The 18,161-nt window shown below is 42.5% G+C and overlaps 1 protein-coding gene across 2 annotated transcripts; it reads right to left on the minus strand.

Annotated features, from left to right (window-relative positions):
• Window positions 1-816: 816 nt before the first annotated feature.
• Window positions 817-17,946, minus strand: LOC128025176 (trinucleotide repeat-containing gene 6B protein). Of its 2 annotated transcripts, XM_052611229.1 has the most exons (22): window positions 17,659-17,942; window positions 16,475-16,562; window positions 13,862-13,883; window positions 13,261-13,611; window positions 12,806-12,832; window positions 9,884-12,676; window positions 9,454-9,618; window positions 9,171-9,343; window positions 9,000-9,071; window positions 8,526-8,732; window positions 8,306-8,425; window positions 7,917-8,048; window positions 7,692-7,802; window positions 5,574-5,772; window positions 5,302-5,463; window positions 5,023-5,190; window positions 4,798-4,938; window positions 4,396-4,488; window positions 4,019-4,234; window positions 3,800-3,870; window positions 3,564-3,703; window positions 817-2,921 (listed from the first exon to the last, which is right to left on the minus strand). In XM_052611229.1, exons 2-22 carry the CDS (start codon window positions 16,529-16,531, stop codon window positions 2,354-2,356), a joined length of 5,988 nt encoding a protein of 1,995 aa, XP_052467189.1. In that variant the 5' UTR covers window positions 16,532-16,562; window positions 17,659-17,942; the 3' UTR covers window positions 817-2,353. The 2 variants fall into 2 exon arrangements, with proteins under 2 accessions (XP_052467189.1, XP_052467190.1); XM_052611230.1 differs by lacking the exon at window positions 12,806-12,832 and having other exon boundaries at window positions 17,659-17,946.
• Window positions 17,947-18,161: the final 215 nt, after the last annotated feature.

Here is an 18,161-nt window from a genome sequence, read left to right on the forward strand (position 1 = left end):
GTCTTATACAAATCTTATATATTTCAAAAAATATATATATATATTAAAAAATATATTTAAAAATATACAATTATTGCTGTTTAAGAAACTGATTTTGATTACCCTTACTCTTAGTACCTTATTTTAATACTTGTTTTAAGTACGTATTTGTATTTTTTTACTTATTTAAAAATAAAAAAAGGTAATATTTTATATATTTGCTTATTTGGTAGATGGCCGTGTAATAACTGGGCTAATGTACAGTCAGTTATTATTGCAACATAAACCCTTAAACATTGATGACAGTTAAAACCAGTCTCAAAATGACTTAAAATCATTAAAAAGATTAAACTATTAATGAAGAGCAATCATTATATTATTTTAATTCAGACCCTTTTCTATTTTCTTTGAATAACCAGTGTCCTTATTGTCTTGGACAACCTAGATATGGATATTCTAGAACTGTAAGATCATGTACATTTATAAATAATTAGAAATAATATCTATTTTTGTTATGTCAAGCTTGAAGATATTTCATCAGGTAGATATTGAGTAAAAAATAAGTCCTTATCATTATTCAGAAAAAAATAAATACAATAATCTGGAAAATTCATGATGCTTTTTTGTGGACAATGGGGGCCCATGAGTCACAAAGGTTGAGTAAGACTGGCCTAACTATATAACAATGCCCTAATAAGCAAGTTCATCCATTTAAACAGGTTGTAAAACAAAAACGACCCTTACAAACCTGTAATATTATAAGAGTGGATTCTAGCTGTGAGAATGTTAAACAGAAGTATCACACCTAAATCATGGATTAAAGGAAAATACACACAATTGACAACAAAATGAAATTCAACCTTTATTAATCGTCTTCTTTTTTTTTTTCTTTTTTAATTAATTTCTTTTGTAAAATCAGAAACAAAAAACCTGAACACGAGTGATAAAGCCCGCCTTAATTTATAATGGTACACGACAACAAAAATAAACAACTGGTAACTTTTAAGTGTTCCTAAAACACCCATCCAGCTCAGCTTGGTACAATAAGTTTTGGCATGTTTCATGTTTCAGTATGAATGCCTTCAGTTGGTTGCATGTTCTAAAAAAATCATTTTCTTTATTATAATTATTGCAATTCAGACAATATATAAAACAAAAAAAAGGCTGCTAAAACCACAACTTAAGAAATATTCATTAGTGCCAATGTTCTTGAACTTGCCGTCTACACTCACACACACAGTCAGCCACACCTGCATACGTATCATGCACACATAGACATCAAACACCTGAAATAAGCTGTCACTCATACATTTACTCACTGCCCTAATCCAGCACTGATCTTTGTAAATACACCACGCTTGTTAATCTCTGGCTGTCACACATTCATCGATGCCTCACAAAAGAACGTCGCCTCCATTACCTGGGACTTCACTCATGCATGCAAAGGCAGAAAGGGCACCTTGTACAGCTAAGTAACATCCAAGTGATCATCATTATGACAACATACTCAATTAAGAAAAAGAAAAACGAGGTCAGCGTTTGGGAAACAAAAACGAAAATTCTGGATTTCACCATTTAAAACAAAAAAAAAAGACAATGAGATACAGTTTGTCAGACATCAGAACAGTGTTTGAGTAATTTCAGTCTGCATGAAAATGGAGCCTAACAATGAGAGCGTTCAACGAACATTTTATGATGCATATTTTTGTCCTTTTTTTTGTCTGGTTTTACCTTTACAGTGCACGCTTGAGTGAGAGCGTCTCAGTATGCGTGTGTGATCTTTATGACCTCAAGGTTTAGGATTCATCCAGTTGAGTCAGCATTTAAGTCCAACTGTTTGCATGTCCTGTTCAAGTCTTGCTGAAGTCTTCATTTAAGGAGAAGAAGAAATGGGATGTGTTTGTGTGCGTGTACACGTGTATCCGTACTGATTTACTACCACACACTGCTCCTCCATGCTCCATGTTGTGAAGAAGATCAGATTATGGGGAGCTCGAAACACTGCTTAGGTAAAAATGACAGTGTGTGTAGATTTGTAACCAGTGTCATCTGTATCATTTTGTATTAATGCATTTTGCTAGGTTTCATAATGCAGCAGTGTTTACCTGCATCAGATGTTCGAGTGCTTACCTTTAAATCTCGTCTACATAGGTGTTACGAATGTATACTAAATACTTGGATGTATATCTATGCATTATGCGCCCATCTGAGTGACAAAGGGCATGTACACAAATTGCCTGTATTCTGATTAATGTTCCTATATTCCTGCATCTGTGCTAATATAGGAGGATAGCTGTTATATTTATATATCTGTTGTATGTATATGTGTGTGTGTGTTGCTGCATGTGTATTTGTCTGTAAGTGGCTGCATCAGTCAGATAGAGTCTGCACCTCCTCCCAGCAGGTCTCCAGGCAGCAGCGCTGCAGGGCTGCTCATCTGGTGCCGATCTTCCATGGCTGGAGACCCCCACAGACTGCTGCTTGTGTACCCTGGAGTCATGCCGCCCCACAACCCCGCCCTGCCAGGATCAACGCCGCCCGTGTTGCCTCCCACGCCGCCACCAGCACCATTGCTGCTCCACTGGGCGAAAATACTTAGGCCTGCTCCCTGGGCAGAGGCTGGGTCAGGGGAGCTGCCCGTACCTTCCAAACTCTGCCAGGAAGATCCAGAGGGCCCGGTTCCGCCGCCGTTGTTGCTTCCTCCTGACGTCAAACTTCCTACTCCAGCCCGTTCTCGCTCGCCACTCCCAGCGCTGATGGTACCCACAGCCCCGGCCCCCGATGACCCCGTCACGCCTGCCTGCCCGGAGTCAGCCACACCACCGGCTCCGCTGCCTCCACTGCCGCTTCCGCCAGCTCCAGTCTGGGAATGTGCAAAATAGCGAGCAACCTCTTCCTCACTCACAAACTCGGCAAGGATTGTGGTGTTACCTAAAACACACCTGGAAGGAATTTTCAGAGATTACAGTTAGGAAGACCTCTACAAGGTATGGAAGCCCATTTCTGCCACAGACTAAAACAATATATATTCAAATAGGTAACTTCACATTGTAATTTAATTGCAATTGCAACATTGTGTCTAATAACTTTCTCACAACTGACACAATATGTATCACACCATGTAGCTATTTCTTGCAGTTGAGCCACTGTATTTTGTAATTGTGACTATTTCTCACAATTGTGAGTACGCATCTCACGTCACTTTACTCATAACTGTGCCCGTCTGTTCTCCAACTTGCAACTTTATTTCACAGTGTAAATAATTCTTGATCTTGAATAATTCTAAGTTTTCTATTTCTCAAAACTGTAATGTTATGTCTCGCAATTTACTTATTTCACATAATTGCACCTATGTTTTTCGTAATAATGACATTATTTCTCACAGCATAATTATTTCGCACAACTGCAACGTTACAGCTCACAATAACTTTCTTGCCTATATCAGCAAATCACAATATTATTTATTTTAAATGCTTACAAAATGACCTTTTTTATGTTTTATTCTGATGTGAGAGCGAGCTTTGAGAGGGTGCTAAAATGTGAAAAATGGATTTGGGTCAGGATATAGATTTACAGACACTTACATGTGAAGTGCGCTCTGAGCTTTGGCTGCTTCTTGGCGTGTACTGTAGCGAATCAGAGCACTGCCTTGAGTCAAACCGAGGTGAAAGGTCAAAAGCGGACCATGCTGCATACAGATAGTCCTCAAAGTGGAGCCATCAATCTGCAGAGAACAAATGATACAAATCATTGCAACGAAATTAGAGAACTCATAGAAAATCGAAATAAAAAAAACAAAAACATAAGTCATAACAGATACCTGAGGGGTAAGATTACTCAACACCAGCCAGCAGCTCCCCTTAGAGGCTCCTCCATCACTCCACGCAGAACCTGCACAGATAAAGAGTGAGACTATGATCTAATCCTTTATTAAAAGTTAAAACAAGTTGAATTTACTTCAGTGAATGTCTAAATAGTGTTTCATTTTAACACCTGTAATTTTCAATAAAGTTTTACGGCTTATAAGATGCTGTATTACCAGGCCCAAATCGGTTTTCTTGGCCGCCTCCAGAGCCACCCCAGCCTCTACCCATTCGTGGGCCTCCTCCTGACCAAGGAGAAACGGAGGGCTGTTTCTGGTGGGTCAGTCCAGGAGGTGGGCGTGACATATAAGAGCTGTTGCGATTGGTCTTCCAATGTTTGTTGTGTCCTATTGGCTCAAGTGGCCAGCTGGGCTTGTAGTCTGTGTACTTAGCTGTGAGAGCAAGAATACAGCAAAATATATTCACAGTATTAATACTAGGGAGAAATGACACAATTCAGTTAAGTGCACAAAAAAATTAAGTCTTGTGTCTTTCTGAAATCAAATCGAATGAAAAAAAGCAACATCTAGTGAGAAGAGAGCTTAGTTGTTACCTTGGTTGTGTGCATTGTTGAGGGGGCTCTCTGAGGCACTGTAGGGCCAGGCACCAGGTGAAGGCAGCAAGGTGTTGAAGGAGGGATTTGATTCTATGCAAACACATGCAAAAGACAAGACTTGCTTGTTACCATTTACATGACTAGGTAAATGACATTTAAATTCAAAGCCTAGTCCACTGTGTATGTTTGTGGCAGAGGAACTACTTTTGAAAGAAGAAATCAATGTCATAAAACACCAGTCAAATGTTTGAACAAACCTGATTTAATCCAAAACTCTTATGATCTTAGAAAATCTTTTCAAAAGGTGATTCATATGATTCATAAAACAAAAAGGACGCAACCACTAACTAATTAAACATGTACTAACCATTCTAAACCATTAAGTGAAGGGAGCTGTACCTGTGTTGTCTCTTAGCAACTGGTGCTCGTTGTCGTTCAGGCTTGACATTGATGAGCCCAGCATACTTCCAGGGGTCATGTAAGGATCAGATTCAGGGTCCACGCTCTGAATTCCTTTCCAAGGCACTCCTGGCTGGAACTCTGAAGCGAAAATCATTTCAATTCTTAACAGATATATTCACATGTGACGAAGATGAAAATGCTCAGATGTGCATCACTGTTTACCTGGAGGCCAGCTGGATGTGCCAGTCTTGGCGCCCATCTTGTTTCCAGGACTTCTGTGCCAGTGATCTGACGGCCCTTGTGAAGGCACACCCAAACTCTCACCTCCCAGCATCTCATACTGGGAGTATGGGGAACCACCTCTCATTTTGAGGGGAGCAGCGATGGGACCTATATATCAAAGAAACAGGAGACAGAGTAACTGTCAAACTTGTACCAGTAGATTTCACACATCTCTGTATAACCCAAACTCATAGGTGTCACAAAAAAAAAGTACTGCACCATTTTTATGGAGAGTGCTATCAGGAGGTGACGGGGCTGGGGAATGACCTTCCATCATCCACTTGAAACGAGACTGCTGCCCCACATTGTCTTTAAGCCCAGCTGGGCCACCAACCATGGGACCCAATTCCAGACCAGAGAGGCTCACTCCAGGCCCAAACCCTTCAGGACACAGAAAAGGACAGATGACATGTTATAAAAACACTACTACATCAAGTTCTCAACATGTATAACAACCCTCATGTGTCTCTTTAAATTAAAAACAGACTCACCAGAATAATTTCCTTGTGTTTTTTGATGCAGGTCTGCCACAGATCCTGCCAAGCCAGGGTGTGTGAGGGTGTCTGACATTGGCATCTTTGGGCCACTACCACCAAGGTGAGAAGGAGAGAGTTTGGAGCTGCCTCCTGTACCTCCCATATGCTGCTGCTGTTGTCTCTGCTGCTGGAGAACAGCCATGATTCTAGCAAGCTGGGGAAAAACAAACATGATTCAATATAACAGATGCAATTCTACAGGAACCCATATTCTCATACAAACTGCATCCTTTCTATTTGTTGTGCTATGTGGCACATCTACACATATATTGAGTAATTCATACACACATACATATATATATATATACATGCAAAGGTTTCCTAAGCCTTCAAAATGGTTTCTGACATTCATTGACACCTTTCACAAGCAGTGTAAGTCACAAAAATGAATTGCCATAAACTGGCTGTTCAGAGTGCTGTATCCAAGCATGTTAACAGAAGGTTGAAGGGAACTAAAAATTGTGGAAGAAAAACATGCCGACCAACCGAGAGAACTGCAGCCTTACGAGGATTAGGCAAAATGGATTCAAGAAATTTAGAGAACTTCACAAGTAATGGACTGAGGCTGGGGTCAAGGCATAGAGATGTGTCAAGGAATTTGGCTACAGTTGTCGTATTCCTCTTGTTAAGTCACTCCTGAACCACAGACAAGGCCAGAGGTGTCTTACCTGGGCTAAGGAGAAGAAGAAATGGACTGTTGCCCAGTGGGCCAAAGTCCTTTTTTTAGATGAGAGCAAGTTTTGTATTTCATTTGGAAACCAAGGTCCTAGAGTCTGGAGGAAGGGTGGGGAAGCTCGTAGCCCAAGTTGCTTGAAGTTCAGTGTTAAGTTTCCACAGTCTGTGATGATTTGGGGTGCAATGTCATCCGCTGGTGTTGGTCCATTGTGTTTTTTGAAAAGTCACTGCACCCGTTTACAAAGAAATGTTTACAATGACCATGGTGTTGGTGTGCTTAACTGGCCAGCAAACTCACCAGACCTGAACCCCCATCGATGGGTTATTGTCAGGAGGAAGATGAGAAACAAGAGACCAAACAATGCAGATGAGCTGAAGGCCATGGTCAAAGAAACATGGGCTTCCATACCACTTTAGCAGTGCCACAAACTGATCAACTCCATGCCATGCCGACTTGAGGCAGTAATTAAAGCAAAAGGGGCCCCTACCAAGTATTGAGTACATGTACAGTAAATGAACACACTTTCCAGAAGGCCAACAATTCACTAAATTTTTTTTTTTTATTATTGGTTTTATGAAGTATTATAATTTGTTGAGATCGTGAATTGGTGGGTTTTGGTTAAATGTGAGCTAAAATCATCTCAATTTAATTCAGTCTGTGTGCACTGAATTTATTTAATACATGAGTTGAATTACTGAAATAAATAAACTTTTCCTGGACATTCTAATTTACTGAGAAGCACCTGTACATAAAAGTATGTATGTCAGTTTTAGTGCACAGTGAGTGTTTGAAATAACTTGATCCGATGTGGATTATAATCACCATACAAGAAATATTTATAAGCGATGCAAAAGACTATAAACACAAGGCAATAATGTTATCATAGTAAACATGGTAAATGCGACCGCTTGAAAAAAATCAGACGTCAGCTTTTTATTCATCACAATCGTGTATTAATTTAGTAACGTATATTATCTGTCATAAGTCTCGTCTCGAGAATTTCGCTTCGCTTGTCTTTGTTTGTGAAGTGATGGGGTTGCATGATGTTGTTCCTGAGAGGCGTGTAAAGGGCAGGTTTTAGTGAAGAGCAGCAGAGCTTCTGGGCCAACGGTGGAAACGCAGCACTATTTTGTCCTCGGTGCTACAGGTCCGAGAAAGTGCCTTTGTTTGGCCTTATAAGGCATTTTAAATAGAGGGTTATGCTAGATCAAGCCATTAAATGTAAATTCTGTAATATGAAACCAGTACAAAGAATGTTAATATGTAAAACTCTTTTCCTGCCAGCTTCAAAATTTACTGAGAGCACTTGACCACTGTAGAATCATCAGGAAACATTCACATTGCAGCAGCTTTAACAGTTCAATAGTAGTCAAGCAAAAAAGAGGTGAAAACGGTACTTGTTGTGGGTCTGCCTGTTGACGTATGTTTGGGGGGAACTTGCGCTGGTTCTGCAGCAGCTGCTGTTGTTGTTGTTGCTGTGGTTGCTGTTGAAGTAGCAGCTGGCAGGCCTGCAAGAAAGCACGACTCACAGGGTTAAAAGAAAACCAAACAGAACTGTAGCGAGTGTATTAAATCTGGCCTGCAAAGACAATGTACTGAGCATGCAACATGGAATTACCCACCAGTTGGAACTGAATATGATGGGGATATATGCTGCTGAGCATGGCAATGTGCTGTGGAGGAAAGATGCCTCCCCCAACACCCCCAACACCTCCACTGGGAGGAGGCATCTGCTTCAGCACAGAGCCTGGCACCTTCAGCAGAAATGAGTTAATCTTATTACCAAGTTCACATCTGACTTACAGTTCAGCCAACTGCATTTCTGTGGTTAATAGGAATTTATCTTAAAGACAATGTGAAATCCTATTTTTCATAATCAGTGCACAGTACGTGGAAGATGTAAAAATGTGAAAACCTCAACAAAATGTCTGCCTCTAAAACAACTTGTCAGTCAACATAACATTTTTGCAACTTACTGAAGTAATATTATATATACAGTATTATCAAGTACCTGCGGTGACAGGAACTGATGAGGCACTTGCGCTCGTACTGATGGGTTGATAGGAGGTACCCCTGGTTGGTGCCTGGCTTGTGCCATCCCACCTCCGCTACTAAACAACTGACCACTCGTCTAAAGAAAAAGGACAAAAGTTTCAAAAACACACAGTTAAATCACAGTGACAGCTGAGGTTCAGATTACCATTTTCAGACACATAAGGAGATGCAAATACCTTGTCATAGTAAGACCCAGGTTCACATGCCCCCACCTCTTTGGAACCAGGTGAACGGAAGACTGATCCTGCTCCCCCTCCACGTCCTCCTTTACGCATCTCTCCATTGTACTCATTTAAGCCCATGCCACGCTTCTCTGCTTCCATCTTTTTGTCCTGCGGAGGACCAGGGGCCAGATCCAAAGAACGACCACTGTGGTCCTCTCCCTATTAACAAATTACTGAATTGGTAAACCTCATAGACCAAACTTTACCCAAACACGTTAACAAAGGTGATGATGTATCAGTGAGCAATATACTATTTGCCTATATCTAGAAAAAATACAATGCTTATTAAAGCTACTGATGGAATTACAGCTCACTGTTGTAATAGCATTTTAAAAAATAGGGTAAATTCCATATCAGTGCATTACATTAATGAAATGTTTTTCCCAAAACTATGTTCTCTAAGACAAATCGTTTATCATTTCTTACCAGAATTCCCATGTTTGAAAACTGTCTTGTCATTGGGTTCATCCAAGAGTCTCCCGCACCCTTCAAGGAACCCTGAAGAAAATTAGACAGAAATCTCAGTAACTACTAACCAGGAGTAACTTCTATTTCAAATTTGCATAAATATAGGCCCTAGCCTGACCATTGGCATACCTTGTTGCCCTTCTTGGCTCCCCAGCCTCCAGAGTTGTAGGATGAGCTACTGCCTTGGGAACCAGTGCTATTCCATACACAACCACTCTCTTCCTCCTCATCCCAGCTGGAGTGACGTGAAGCACTGACTGAGCCCTCTCCTTCACCCCAACCATCTTGCATAGACTTTGAACCTGTAAAAATAGAAACATTCTTTTAAAATTTTCAGAAGTATGAATACATTTGGGAACAGTTTAATTTCAAACATTTCCATTAGTGCTAGCACAAAATTATTCAGACTCACCAGATTTCACTGGATTGGGAGAGGGGTCCCCCCAACTTGATGCCTTGCCGGTGTCATCGGGGTTGCCCAAACTAGTGGGTGCATCAGTAGGTTTACCCCAGGCTGCAGTTCCGTTGTCCACACATGGACTGGAAGGAGAGCCACTACCTCCCCATCCAGAGGAAGCTAAGAGATTGACAAAGCAAATGCTTTAATAAGCATAGCTCTATACTCTTTATTCTTTAAATATCAAACAAATAACTGTTCAATTTTGGGCTTCTGCTGCACTGACAATGATTCCATGCTAAAAAAAAAAACCTACCATGAGGTAATTAAAAATTATGGTCTTTTAGATTTAGGTGTCAATTTTTCATGATTGCAAAGGGTTAAAAAGCAGCAGCATTGAATTCCCATTAAAATAGAGACTTCAAAGGAAAGGATATATTCTTACCTACTACTGGCCCCTTGTTTGTTGAATGTGCAAGGTTCATGTCCCTATTCCCGAGGCCTGTTAGCATTCTTCCAGGTGGCTGCTGCTGTAAGGTTGGGGGTCCTTGCTGAGGGGACACTGATTGTGCCTGGCCAGATGGGGCATTGTTCTTATCCCACAAGTTGACAGTTTTGTTGTAGCTGCTGGGGTCACCCCAAGCAGATGTTCCATCATCAATCTCCATTTTCCTGTTGATGGACTGTGGAGAAGGCTCCTCCCAACCACTAGGCTCTAAATTGTCTATAGGGCTACTGGAAATATTGGGTATGGGCCCTGAAGTCCACCCTGAACTTTGGCTCTGGGCTGAAGGACCTGCTGCTCTTCCCCAGCCCCCTTGCATGGCCCCTGTGTCCACTGACTGACACGATTGAGGCTGTGATTGTTGTTGCTGCTGTTGTGCCGGGCCTTTCTGTGAGGCCGACTGGCTGTTTGGCATCTGTGATGGGTGCATCTTCCCACCCCAGCCTTGGTGAGATTTGCCACCCATTTCTCTACCCACCCCTGTACCTCCAGTTCCCCATGACCCTCTTGCAGGTTCCTCATCCCAATTACCCCATGTACCCACTTCTGAGTCCCCACTAGTACCTCCACCACTCTTCCCATCCCCCCAGCTCCCACTGCATGATATGGGCTCATTCTCCACCCAGTCGCTGCTTCCTCTTGTTCCCCAATTGCCTGCATCCCCCTGTCTCTTTTCTTTCCAACTGTCTGTTACTTTAACCTCTTGAATGTCTCCCCAGCCACTTCCTCCAGTTGATGGAGTACCCTGTGTTTGGAAATTTCCCCACCCACCTGAGGAGCTTTGTCCTCGCCAATCATGTCCCTCGCTGTCCCAACTTTTCGCTTGGCCTTCTGATGAAGCAGTCCCTCCCCAACCCCCAGATGGCTTGCCTTGTCCACCAGCTGAACTACCTACTCCACCTACAGATTGTGAGACGCCAGGGTTTTGGATATTGACACCCGAGGGTGGAGGGCCTCGGGCATGCAAAGAAGAACTGGTGTTGCTACTACTGTTATCCCAAACTTCACCATGTGAAACAGCGGCTGGCCCGAGGATGGAGTTGGAGTTTAAGTTGGCATTCAGAGCTGCACCTTGGAGCAGAGAGGAGGAAGATAGATCAGTAGTTGTGGTACCAGAAGAACCAGAGTACGGTTGAGCGTGGGCAGGTGCACTCATTGTAGGTGAGGAGTCTGCTCCACCTGGTGCTGCTGCTCCGCCACCTCCCTCCAAATCCCATGCCACATTCTGCCGGATTTGCTTCTGACCCCAACCAGAGTTGGACAGCACTCTGGGGTCCAGATCAGACCGGCTAAGCAGATTCTGTAAGGCCACTTCAGGGTTGGGAGGTTGATGAGAGCGGTGGTATCCATGGCGCTGATTGCCACTTCTAGAGTTTCCTCCACCACTGGAGGATGATGTACCTCCCCCACCTCTGCTACCCTGGCCTCCCCACTCACTTGATTCCCCTGCTCCCACATCCCCAACTCCTTTCTGATTGTCCCAAGCTCTTGTCATAGTTGAAGGTGTGGAGGAGGAAGTCGTCGGTTTACCGGCACTACCGCTGCTGCTGCTGTTACTGCTCGAACCGTCCTTCCCACCTGGATTGCTGACCCTCCCAACACCACTAGATGCCCCCCACTCCCCAACCAACATATGGTCCCCATCCCACGCTCCCTGAGATACTCCGGGGGTCTGACCCCCACTTGCTGTTCCCCACGCACTTGCCCCAGTCAAATCACCTCGATCATCCTGACCGGTAATAACCCAGGCTTTCCCGCCTTCAGCAGACACAGAGCTCCCTCCTGCTCCATCCTCCCAAGATTCAGTCCTTGAGGCACCTGTTTTGGAGATTGCAGGGAAAGGCTGAGCTTTCCACAATGATGAGCTGGCAGAGGAGGAAGAGGAAGTGGAGCCATCTGCTCCACCTGTGCTTCCAGAGTCCATATCAGCCCCCTCTGCCACCCCTGTGTTTTTTGGTCCTGCTCCTGGTTCCAGTGCTGCACCACCCCACTCTCCACAGGGTGGCTCTCTGTCTCTGGATTGCATTTGGTGAAGTTGGTGCTGATGAGAGGCTTGATTCACAGAAAGAGGGTTGCTGGCAGACAAAGATGAGCTTTGGAGAGAAGAGGACCCACCCTCTGTTGCAACTGTCCCAGCTCCTTCCTGTCCCAGGGCTGGCCAAGCAGAGGGATTGGCATTAGGGGTAAAATTGGCACCTGGAATCCCACAGCTAACACCAAGGGAGCTATCGGAGCTCACTGAGAGAGGGGCAACTTTGGATATTGGGGGCAATGAGCCTGCTGCTACTGCATTCCCCCCTATGAGTTCATGGGAGGATGAAGCCCAAACACTACCAGACTGCATACATTCATTTGGTGAACCGGAGGATGCGGGTGGGGAGGGGCTGCCAGAATTCACTCCTTTCCTCCCATTTCCTCCTCCCACAACTTTTCCTTGCTGCTGGAGATGCCTCTCACCCCATGAGGTGCTGCAGTTCAGAATTCCGCTACTGTCTGCACCTCCGGTACCTGTTGTATCCATCACCTTTGACCCATCTCCAGCAGCAATACTAGGCCATTCCTCCAGGTCTGACCGGTCCACTATCACCTTTTCCCTGCCCTGAGAGAGGGGTTGGCTGCCAGAGCTGGTCCCCCACATGGAATTTGCATAATTTGAAGAAGCAGCGATTGATGAGGATGACGGCGTATGGGGCAGTGAGGGAGCAGCTGGACCCACAGGGCCCTCGCTTGGATCTGGAAACAAAATGCCAAACTCTCCATGAACTTCCATGATTATTTCCTTATAACACACAACCTACATGTATCAAATAAACCAATATAACAAATTAATTTACTCAAAATGTTCTGTCATTATTTACTCACCTATGCCATTCCAAACCTGCATAACTTCTGTGAAACACAAAATAAGATATTTTGAAGAACTGCTTTTGTTGATAAAATTAAGTCACTGGGGTTTCAAGACAATACTGGACTCGCAACACTTTGGACTTTTACTGTATTGACAAAAACACAGATATTTATCAAAATTTCTTTAGAGTGTTTCACAGAAGAATAAATTTTTTATGAACTTTCATTTTTGCTTTAAGCTGAAACATCTCTCCAAAAACGTATGTAACCCTTACAGCGTGACACTACAGTGTGTAAGTATACAGGACACAATGAGTATTTAAAAATTTGATACAAAACAGTACAACACCTTATGTTGTGTTTTGAGCTAAGTTAGCAACATTTTCATTATCAAGATTTGGTTGACCTATGGACAATTTAACTATAAACACTTTCTCCATTAGTCAAATGATTCACTTGATGATTCTTACCTGATGCAGAAGCCACTGTTTCATTGGGGCTGTCGCCCCCGCTGTTGCCTCCCCCCAGCAGCATGGAGGACAGTGGTGGCTGGCCCCTCTTCAGTAGCACTTTATGGTCCTGCTGGCAACGGAATCGAGGGGGCACTTCACGGGGCATGTAGCGCTGAGAATTCTGTGTGCCGGGGGAGGGCTGTCCGTTGGCCACCACCGGCCGCTTAGCATTGTTCCCACCCTGAGGGAGAGCGCCAGCAGCCGGGGTGGCAGTGGATGGGGTTGAAGAAGGGACAGGGCCAGGGCTGGGGGAAGCTGAGTTGGGGGTGGCAGGAGACTGTGCAGATGGAGGCTTGGTCAATTCTGGCACTGTGTAGTGGAAAATTTAGGAGCAAATGAGAGCAGAACTGCAGAAAAGCTACATTCAGGTAAAGGAAAGAATAAATAGATTACACACATTCACACGTTGACACACTTTTCATTTGTCAGCACAATTACACATTATCTATGTTACTTTCAGGATATTAGTACACAGCACAAACATGAATGATGAAAAAATCCATAAAAAATGCAAAAACTATTATAAAACTTTTAACAATACAAAATTTTTTTTAGTTACCTTTATTTTTTTGTTCTGCAACCTGAAACAAGGGGAAAAGGAGTCAGTATTGATGACAATGCATATTTAAAGTAGGCTACTTAAAGTACAGAACACTAGCTGCGTTTCCACTGTCGGGCCAAAAACGGGCGTGCTAGTGCATGCCAGGGCCAGTCGCGTTTCCGATGTCATGTCCGGTGCTTGATAGTGCCTCCTTGGTGCTTCCTCGAGGCCAACTGCCCAGGTTCTTTGCCCCGACTAAAACCTTGGGCCAAAGTGGGCCAGCTAGGGCAAGAGGAGTGGTTATGAACAAAGGCGGAGTTTGCCGTTAAAACACTCAAGGTAGAAATATTTATAAGCGATGCAAAAGACTATACATGCTAGCCATTAATGTTACCATAGTAAACATGGTAAATGTGAACGCTTGAAGAAATCAGATGCCAGCTTCTTATTCTCTATCACAATTTTTTATTTATTTAGTAACATATTTTATCCGTCATAAGTCTTGTCTCGAGAGTTTATTTCAGCGTGGCCTATGTCATAAAAATATATTAATGTTTTTTGTTCGGGGGCTTTTATAAGAATATATTAATGATAATTCTTTCTAAATGTGATGTATATAGGCTACCGTGACTACAATTTAACAGAAACAGATGGCTGAATAAGCAGGCTATGTTCATAATGTTTTATTTCTGTGTGACTCATTTTCAATCCTGATAAATTATTTCATTATTATCAATGTATCACTTATTATACTAAAACATTGATGTTTTTGGATTGAACAAAATATTAACTTAGATATTTAACAAAGAGTGCAAACAAACAGCCTCTTTTATCATGTTTGTTTTGTGATTGCGCTAGTTCCAGTGACTTAATTATTATTTGTTTTCTGATAACTTGTCTTTGTTGGTGAAATGATGGGGTTGCGTGAAGTTGTTCCTGAGAGGCTTGTAAAGGGCGGGTTTTAGTGAAAAGCAGAGCTTCTGGCCTGACGGTCAAAATGCAGTGCTATTTTGGCCTTGTGCTTCAGGTCCTAGGGTATTAGCCCCACCCGGCCCGTTTAAAGCACTGGCTCACATTGTCCCGACAATGGAAAAGCGGCTAATGTTTGCTAGGCCAATGCTTGAGTTTTTTACTTCCACAGATTTGTGCTTCATGACAGATATCATGATGCATGATTCTGAAACATTGACAGCCAATCAGAATCCACCAAACTTCATTGAGCTGAATCATTCAAAGATAACATAACTGAAGCACATGCTCAGAATATTGTCTGTTGGTGTGCACGCTAATAAAGTTAGTGTTCTTTGTGTCAACAGTCCTTTACACACAACCCAAAGCAAAATAAAGAGAAAAAAACAAGTAAATTATAAAAAAAATAGAACTTGACAAAATTTGAATTTTAGATTTCACTTTTAGTATCTCTAGTTCTAAAATAACACTTTGACAAATTAGTAACCGAGGCTTGGATGACTTTCAAACTATTAACAAGACAATAAATCAATCCTACAGACATATGCTGAAAAAGTGACTACAGAATATTTAAAATGAATGCGCACCTACACAGTATGACCAACAAAGGGTGTGCATTAAAGGGTTCATATGATGCTGCTAAAAAGAAATGTTATGCTGCTAATGAAATGTATGCAGTTTAAGGTTTAAAAAAAAAACAACAATATTTTCACATACTGTACTGTTTCTCCTCTATGCCCTGCCTTCTGAAACGCATCGATTTTTACAAGGCTCGTCGGTCTGAAATTCGAGGTGTGCTCTAATTTGCAAGCTATCCAAATGCGTTTTTATTGGCCGAATACCTCAAGCGTGTGAAGGAAAGTTACACCCCTTAACATATTTTGATGCTCTGTACGGCTGGAGCGACGAGACTAAAATCCATTATAAGCGTGATATAAACATGATTTCTAGTCGTGTCCTCTTTTGGAAGGCCAAACAATGTAGTTTAGCTTTCTCAACAAAACGGTGCCACACACCGTGGCCTTGAGTGAGCGGAGGCCGGAGGCCTGGAGTGAACTGCGGCCTAGAGTGAGCGGAGGCTGGTTCGAGTGAGCAGAGATGGGCCGGCCTGAGATTAACACGGCCGGTGGATTGTATGACGAAAGCATCCGTTGGGATTGCGGCAACCACATGTGACGCCCCCGGTCTGGACTCCGCTTCATCCACAGTGAAAGCCGCTCCGGCGATCCACAGTGCAAAGGTGATATATTTCTTTAGTGACAAGCAAGTATCAGCTCCAGGCATGATGAAGCGGATATTGTCCTCTTTCGGAAGGCCCAACAAAGTAGTTTCGCTTTCACAATGGGAATAAAAGGTACACCTTCCATCTTTGCCTGAACATCTGGGCGGTGTTTTGAAAATCTTCCCACATAGTGACATAGAGATGTGGGGGCGTGTTAGAATGAGCCGTTTTAGGGAGGGGTGGACGAGTCTTAAATTTTATAAAGAATATCTCTTTGGATTTGACACTTTAGTCTTTGCAACTTTACAGATCTTCTTTATGCACCAAGAGCTTGTAACACTCCAAAGAGAAAGGAAAAATTGAAAATCGCATCGTATGACCCCTTCAATTTACTAAAATGTAACGGTCCAACACAATTATATTTTACATAATATAACTACCTTCTGTGAGGCTTCCCGTTTCCTTTTATCTTCCTTTTTCCTTTTCTTGTCTTCCATGAACTGCTGTTCCCTTTCCTGATGCTCCTTTCTACAAAAAAAAAAAAAAAAAAACAACAACAAAAAAACATGATCATACCGTTTAAAAACAGTCTCTGTCAAAACAAACATGCTTTACTGTAAAACCTTCTCAGGAATTTATAGGCCTGTTTTTACCCGATTATGCATTACTAAGTATCTGGGGAAAAAAATTAACGGACTGATGCATAACAGCGACACCAAACACATGATCATGATCACACAAATCACTGTATATGCAACATCATCGGTATGCACCCGAGTTTGCATGTGTCATGCTTTAAAAGGGGTGCCGATTAAAATCATTAATGATCTTCGTTATGGGAGAATCTCTCAGCTATCTGTCTGTGAGCCTGCAGTTGGCAGAGCAGCATCGTCGGACAGGGGCTCCGTTCACCCGCCCATTTCCTTCGGTGCAACATATGATATTAAATACATTCCAAACGTCTATTCGAACGATTCGTGCAAAATCAAATATTTAAACTAGCGTTTTAACGGGAGTAACTGAAAAAGTGAGTTAAATCGTACGCTTCTGTGGTCCTGCCAAACTCGGATGCATGTTACCGAATCAGCTTGTTTGTTAGCAAGAGAAACTGACACATATGCAACGTAAATCTCAGGTTAGTTCTGTTAAATTCCCCGTGAAGCCGCCGATTATTTACATATGGATCACGAGAAAAATCTAAAGGGTAACTTAACGTAAGCAACTGTCAACACCAGACATGCACAAAAATGTATTTGGTCAAATACTGAAAGCAATAGTGAGCCAGGACTATGAGTTTGGATACACTGCACACCAAAACCACAAAGCCCCCACATATTAGATTTAATTTAATGCAAACATTGTCCAGATTAAGTAGCAAGATATTAAATAAGCACAAGTATGTTTTACGACCAGCGGAAAGCTAAAGTTGCAGCCAGACGGATGCTAACTAGCTGGTTGGCTAATTTAACTAGCAAAACCAAGCTAGTGGCTAGCAGATGTCGACGAGGAAAAACTGAACAACACGTAAATGCTTTCACTCTACTTCGGGTTTTCAAAAGCATGGTATTGTCATTAGTAATAAACAACATTCTAAATGATTCGCTCTTTAAAACAAAGCACTTACCTCAGGAATTAATACATACACCGCAGCTAGTCTTCTAGCTACAGCTAAAGTGCTTAAGTGCGAATTTCTGGGTTTTGAGGCAACGTGAAATACAATACTCCATCAAAATCTAATAGCTAGTCGTGGAACCACTCCTTCTATAGTTTTTAAATATGAAATACGATAATGTAAACGAAAGAGGCGGAATCTGTGTTTAAAGCGCTGTGAAGTCAGTCGGTTGACGGTCGACCATTTTACTGCTCGGTGTGTGTGAATGTGTGTGTCTGGACAGATCTGACGGAAGGGGGGCAGCCGAGGGAGATTTTTGACCTTCAATATTAAAAGTCCAATAACTCCTAAATTGGCCATTTCTATAATAGTAAAAAAAAATTAATGTTTATTTTGAGGCATTGTACTTTTTGTGTGGTTGTTCAGTTGCGCATAAAGTACGCTACCTCGGTCTGCAGGATGAAGACTAATAACGTTACCTCATTTTCAAATCTCACGTTATTTTAGATAATGGT

This window comes from Carassius gibelio, chromosome A12 (genome assembly GCF_023724105.1).
Source record: "Carassius gibelio isolate Cgi1373 ecotype wild population from Czech Republic chromosome A12, carGib1.2-hapl.c, whole genome shotgun sequence".
Lineage (NCBI taxonomy): Eukaryota > Metazoa > Chordata > Actinopteri > Cypriniformes > Cyprinidae > Carassius > Carassius gibelio.

Excerpts from the sequence above, each read along its gene's own strand:
- LOC128025176 (XM_052611229.1), bottom strand. The coding sequence starts at position 16,531 with ATGGAAGACAAGAAAAGGAAAAAGGAAGATAAAAGGAAACGGGAAGCC. Across the intron at positions 13,612-13,861 it reads TGCAGAACAAAAAAATAAAG|TGCCAGAATTGACCAAGCCT; the intron begins GTAACTAAAAAA and ends TCCACTACACAG. Across the intron at positions 3,704-3,799 it reads TGAGTAATCTTACCCCTCAG|ATTGATGGCTCCACTTTGAG; the intron begins GTATCTGTTATG and ends TGTTCTCTGCAG.